This window comes from Populus euphratica, unplaced genomic scaffold (assembly GCF_000495115.2).
Source record: "Populus euphratica unplaced genomic scaffold, PopEup_1.0 scaffold359.1, whole genome shotgun sequence".
In the NCBI taxonomy this organism is placed as follows: domain Eukaryota; kingdom Viridiplantae; phylum Streptophyta; class Magnoliopsida; order Malpighiales; family Salicaceae; genus Populus; species Populus euphratica.
This window is the reverse complement of record NW_011500135.1, coordinates 146,994-153,259: the sequence shown is the minus strand read 5'-3', so window position 1 is coordinate 153,259 and position 6,266 is coordinate 146,994. Positions and strand designations below refer to the sequence as shown.

The window sequence follows — 6,266 nt, the reverse complement described above, 5'->3', positions numbered from 1 at the left end:
ATTAAAAAAAAAAATAAAAAAACATCCACCATTTTTTTTAAAAAGAAAATAAACATACATCATGATGAGAATATGCAATCTTGTGATTTTTTTTATTAACATAGGTATTCAAGTTAGTTTATGTATATTTTAATTAATTTTATTGATTTTAAAATTAATAATTATATAAATTTTTAGTAATTCTGATATTTATAAAATTCAAACTAATAATTTTTAAAAATTAAATTTAAAATCTGGCCGTATCCTTTATCTTGTTATTTTTTCTTGTTTGTTACCAGCTAAGCTAGAAGACTAAATTGTTACAAGTTGACTTAAAAAACGTAGTAAAGTGTCTCATTGTTAATTATCTATAGAAACAACAAAGCACCTTAACAAATTTCAATTTTTTAAATGGTGTAGGTTAATTGTATAAGAAAAAGTATTATCAAGTGTAGCCGTCCATCTGATATTGGGGTTTGGGTCTCACTGTCTTCCCTTTAAAAAAGATGCAAACAGAGCCTTATGTAATTGGGGCTTGACTTTTCTACAGAAACTGAATATTTCGATTTTTTTTTTTCAGGAGACTTGGAACCATTAACCATCATGCTCGGTTTTTGTCTAACCCCATTCAAGTGATAGATTGACTAGATGATTTCAAAGTAGTGTCATTTCTTAGTTTTTTTTTTTTAAATAATTAACATGATATTATCTTATATTAATTATAAAAAAACATCTTCAAGTTGATTTAATTGAGTTTCATCCGAGTTTGTTCATGCTAATAAAATTATAGTTTGAATCCAATTAATTTAATATTCATTCCAGTTTTGAAAAAATTAAACTTGAACAAGGCTATGAATAACAAGAAGCCCAGATCAATCCATCCATTTAGATAGGATAAAATCTAATAACTGTGATTCAAATGTCCATGTTCAAGAAATTAGAATTATTATTTTTCTGGGAGGACAACAGATAAGTGGATTGGTTGGCCAATATTGGTCACTTTTTTGTCCACGATGAGATCTTCTCCAGAAAAGTTAGCTCAAAAGTCCACCTCCTCCTCGATCCATATCTTTCTACCCTACTCTGTTTGCAATGAATTCAAGAGTTTTGGCACCGAATTGAATAAATGGAACCAAAATGGTCAGGCAATTAATAATGATTTCTTTATATATATATATATATATATATATCTGAGAACACTTCTCAGTGGTTGAGAGGTAAGTGGAATGGTAACATGCTCTTGATTAAAGAGCCAAGACAAAACGATAAACAAATACTCTATGATGCTTTCTAGATGATTAAGAAACTGATAAAAAAACTAATTAAATTCTGCACTAGACGTAAAAGTCCATATGAATATCAATATGGTGTTGATTTCTTTTAAATTTGGAAATGATGATTCAATGTTTCTGTCTTTGAAAGCAACACGAAGCATGGAAGTTGCCTCAAGTAACCTTTCATGATTGAGTTTCTCTTGATTTGTCTGGAGTCGAAAGTTAGTGGAACTGCTGTGATAAGTGGGGTGATTTATTAAACTGATACATGCTCCTACCAATCTTAGAAAAGTTGGTGCAAATTTCTCAAATCCATGGTATATCGAACGAAATAGAGGACTTTTTTTATCTAGCTACTAAGTGGAGATCCTAGTGGAAAACACTCAAATCCCACCTTTTAGTCTTTTGCTGCTTGCCACTGCTTCATGTTCATTTTGTGTGGTCAGTGTTTGCTCTGAAAGAACTTTTTGTTCTTAAAAGGCTGTGCAATTTGCAGGCACTAAGACACGAGACATGGCCTCTGGTGTCTGCGTTTATGGTGATTACCATGCCGTTTCTGCTCTTACTTCATCTATATATTTAAGCGTGGAGGGTATTTTCTCTCACAAAAACCGGCTGATAGTTCTCTGTTAATCGATGGACTGGTTGGAGATGGACGCGATCACAAGTTTGATCATGGACAAGTTTCAAATCTTGTTAGCACGATCAGATGCCCTCCCCACCTTTCTTCTCGTAACCTTAAAATATGAAAAGAAAAGTTCAGATCAAACTTCCAACATGTGGTATACTCATTGCCATTCTCATATTATATCTACAAAAGAGGCATCTTACTTTATATATCCAATGGAATTTTAGCCTTGTAGATATCAAAAGTACCATTTGAAATCTTGTTTTATATGATCTACCTCTTGTTAGATAAAGTAAATCATGTTAGATAAAGTTTGTGTTTTGTCCCAGATATAAAAATGTTTTGTTAATTAACACGTATCATAGTTTTGTAGTTATAAATTCCACTAAAAACTCTAGTTTAAAAATAAAATAAAAAAACCTACCGACACTAAACACAAACTTAAATGCAAGTGTAAATGATCCAAGTTGGATTTTCAAGCACATAATATAGTGGGGCTTTGGAATCTTTCGTCCATTTTATTCCCCCATTAAAGATATTTGAGCACATGATGATGATGGATGAAAAACAAAACAGCATCTTATATATAATTTAGGCTAGCTCATTGTGCTGCCAAAGAATCAAAGAAGAGTTGCAAGCAGATTGGATTACTTTGGGGTTGAGTTTGTTGTTGATGGCTGATGTGCCATCTATGCTGTCTTCGCCAAAGAGACGAGTAAATATCGACGTAAGTTATAAACCCTAATGGCTGAAAAGAATAATGGCATTTTTCTTATCCTGGACAAAAAAGGGCATTTGTTCTGTACCAAAAAAAGGGATGATACAAATTGAAATGCATGTTTCAGGATATTCCTGTCACATATATTTCTTATTACAGTTAGATTTTTTTTATTTTTTTTAATAACACCCAATTTCATATAAAACTCACTTGGGATATCATGTATACATAATATATAAATTAGTAACATATATTTACACTTCCATATTGTGCTTGATACCCTTTGGTGCAGAAGAAATCTCACTTGGTGAAGCAGCCATGGTTGATTCTTTAACACTGACGACAACATGGGAGCAATTGACCATCTGAGCTGATTTTATATTCTGTGGCTGTCCTGAATGCAACTTTTCTGGTGATACAGTACGTTCTACACTCTTAAATTGAGCTTTGGAAGCGAGTTCATGGACGGATTCAGCAATGTTTTCAGTGCATTTGACCACTTCATTAAGGATTGAAGCCACTGTAATCCCTGGTATAACTTTCAGCAGGTCAGTGTCTTCCCATAGGCCTGAATTGAGTAAAGATTTCAGGTTTTTGGCGGCAGATTTTGCATTTTCTATATGGGAATCTGCAGAAGATGGCTGTACCATTTTTTTTATTGTTAATGACAGTTCCTTCAGTGCTTTTCCAGATTCTATGCTCATGTTTGTGCATGCTTCCTGAATTCTGCTTCTAACTTCTGATGATGCCTGCAAGTATATCAGCAGATTGGCATATACTTTGAGATAAGCATTTGAACAATTGTTATTTATTTTGTTAGTGCTCAAACCATACAGGTTTGAGCTTTACTATTTTTGGTGAGATGGGATCGCGATGTATGAGATGCCAAAGGCTTAAAAGTAGTTTATCGCATTGTATTTAAACATCAAAGATAAGATACCTGCAACGGAGTTAATTTCTTTTTTTATATACCTGGATGTCGGCATTTAAGTATCCATTCAATGCTTCAATTCTGTAGGCACATTCACGAGCCAGAGTTCCAACTTTTAGGTACTGTTTCCAAGGATGCCGAAATTGGAACCTACCATGCCCTGGCTCCCATGCAGCAAAATTAGCCTGAAGGCATCAAAACTATCATCAGAAAAGGAACTATGTATATAGGTAAGGGAAGATGAGGTTATGGGAGGTCGAGAGATTAATCCACACCAAGGATTCTTCACCGGTTTTTGAATTCAAAACACTCTTGTATCCTTCCAGATATTTCTTGTCGTCTTTAGACCCTGCATCCCCTGTTCTTTTGAAGTATTCATCACCAAATCCTGTAAATGTTACCTTCTCCAAGTAAGCTTTCGACCACAAATTGAATAGTTAAGAAGAACAGTAGGAATTAATGCATCCACTAGCTGTAATATGTACTTAGTGCTCCACTTTAATCTGTTGGAGACATGGATACATACCTTCCAAGAAGTTACCAAGCTTTTCGATGTTGAGAGCAATCAGATTGTGAAGATCTTCACCAGCCCACACAGGGAAAACCACAATAGAAATGATGACACAAGCACAGCCACCTACGAAGATGGTTAATACTCTTTTATGTGCTAACTCTAATATTTCATCGTCTCGAAAGCCCGATATCGATATCAAAGAGAAGGTCAATATGAATATTAGCAGCCCATAATCATATCTTGCTTTAATTTTTGGAAAGAACCGTAAGAATGTTGATATTGCAGCTGCAAACAAAAACCAAAATAAATTTGAATCCATTACTACCTTACACCTTTTGTTTGTTACAACAAGGATCAATTTGAAACCTAGGCGCAAGTATGCCATGATTTTTGTGTGCATGCATGGTTAAAGATACCTACCTTGTAGAAAGACTAGGGAGCCAAGTAGTATGGGTTCTCCTACATGTCCAGATAGGTTTGCTAGGTGATGTGCTCCAACGCCGAGTGCACTAGCCAGTAGTGTTGCCATTCCTCTGTTCAGTCCTTTTCCAAGAGTAGCCCCTGGTGAAAAATTGTGAAAAAAAACCACATGATTGTCAATATTACGAGATGAGTAGTGGTTTTTGTCGCGCCATGAAAGGGAATTTTTGGTTACTTGAAGAGAAGGGTCATAGCTCCTGGCTAGACTTACCGACAGAGAATTCAAAGACAACTACAACAGTCATAATAGCCCACATTGCAGTGACGCCAAAATTACTGTAGAGTGGCTGGTAGTAGTAGAATATTGATACCAATGCAAGTGCAAGCCCTACTTTTAGTGAATGAATAACTCTTCTCGGATCATCTTGTCCAACCTTCTTTATGTTCCTAGCCGTATCAGCCACCTTAGCTTTGAACTTCACACGCAAGGCATTGAGCCACCGTCGCCCTTGAGTGAAAAAACCGGCCATGACACCGCTTGCAGATCCGATTTCCATGGCTAAATATTGAGGATAGGCAAGTTCGCATGAACTGAGAAAGATCGAAGAGAGCAGAGAACAAGGAGAATCGGCCGAGAGAGATGATGCCTTTGGAGAGGCTCTACATGCTTCCAATTTATAAGAAGAAAATGGCATCTTATTTGCACATAGAATAATAAAATATGTTATAATAGTTTAATTATGAGCATGCTTTGATGTACTATGCAAGTACAAAAGAGTTTTCACCGAAAAAGGTTAAAAAATGCAAGGGGAAAACATTAAGGTTTGTTTTGATGTTACTATCTATTTTTTTAAATATCTTCCACCTAATTTTTAACTTGAAAAATTATTTAATGTTAAAAATAAAAAAAAAATAAAAAACATTTTTTTAATGTTTAAAAAACTATTGATGCCTCGTAGCTACTAGCTGTACATAATGTTGATATCCACTAATAAATGCTAGAGGTCTAGGAGCTAGCGTTAATTTCCCATCACCATTTTGCAGTGGTTCTCATCGCACTATGAGGTTTAGCGGTGAAAAAAAAAACATTAAAAATCAATTAAATTAAAAAAATAAAAAACATTAAATATGGAAAAAAAAACCTAAATTAGAATATTTAAAAAACTAATTAATTCAATTTGTTTTTGATTTCATAAACATGAAATTAAAAAACCAAATTAAAAACAAGTTAAATTAAAAAAACCAAACCGAAACCAAATCCGTTAAAAATTTAAAAAACTCAAAAAATAATATAATATTTTATTTTTAATATAAAATAATCAGACTGAATCAAAACTAATTAATTAAATTTTGATTTTTTTTATTAATATAAAATAATCAAACTGAATCAAAATTAATTAATTAAATTTTGATTTTTTTTAAATAACTAAAATCAATAAATTTAAACTAATTTTAATATTTAAAAAAAATTACTATAATTATTTTTACAGATAAAAACTAAACTAAAAAAAAAACCCACTCCAAATAAGGTTTACGCAGAATAAACATGGCAATCATGAGTTAGCCAACCATAGTTTGAACTGCATTAATTCTATGAACTGTCACACGCAACTCTTTCTAGCAGTGCGCACCGTTTTGAAGTCTACACGTTCACGTTAAACCTTGTTGCTTTGTATCTTTTCAAGGCAATTACATCATGGACCGGGGTTGCAGGGATTGAAGCTTCATGATCACTTGTAAAACAAGTTCTATAATGAGCTTAGGAGACCCTCTGCAAGCTCGCAGTACATGATAAGCATGGC

General features: G+C 33.6%; 1 protein-coding gene across 3 annotated transcripts; it reads right to left on the bottom strand.

Moving 5' to 3' along the window:
- Window positions 1-2,699: 2,699 nt before the first annotated feature.
- Window positions 2,700-5,098, bottom strand: LOC105110479 (aluminum-activated malate transporter 2-like). 3 transcript variants are annotated; one of them, XM_011005544.1, is made up of 7 exons: window positions 4,736-5,098; window positions 4,465-4,605; window positions 4,057-4,329; window positions 3,806-3,918; window positions 3,572-3,715; window positions 3,247-3,348; window positions 2,937-3,128 (listed from the first exon to the last, which is right to left on the bottom strand). In XM_011005544.1, exons 1-7 carry the CDS (start codon window positions 5,019-5,021, stop codon window positions 3,027-3,029), a joined length of 1,161 nt encoding a protein of 386 aa, XP_011003846.1. In that variant the 5' UTR covers window positions 5,022-5,098; the 3' UTR covers window positions 2,937-3,026. The 3 variants fall into 3 exon arrangements, with proteins under 3 accessions (XP_011003844.1, XP_011003845.1, XP_011003846.1); XM_011005542.1 differs by having other exon boundaries at window positions 2,700-3,348; XM_011005543.1 differs by having other exon boundaries at window positions 2,700-3,348; window positions 4,057-4,167.
- Between the last annotated feature and the right edge of the window lie 1,168 nt (window positions 5,099-6,266).

What these genes read in the sequence shown, in the direction of transcription:
- LOC105110479 (XM_011005542.1), bottom strand. Translation starts at nt 5,021, where the DNA reads ATGGAAATCGGATCTGCAAGCGGTGTCATGGCCGGTTTTTTCACTCAA. An exon ending in CTCCCTAGTCTTTCTACAAG is followed by an intron (nt 4,330 to 4,464) that starts GTAGGTATCTTT and finishes TTTTGTTTGCAG; the next exon opens with CTGCAATATCAACATTCTTA. An exon ending in GCTTGGTAACTTCTTGGAAG is followed by an intron (nt 3,919 to 4,056) that starts GTATGTATCCAT and finishes TAACATTTACAG; the next exon opens with GATTTGGTGATGAATACTTC.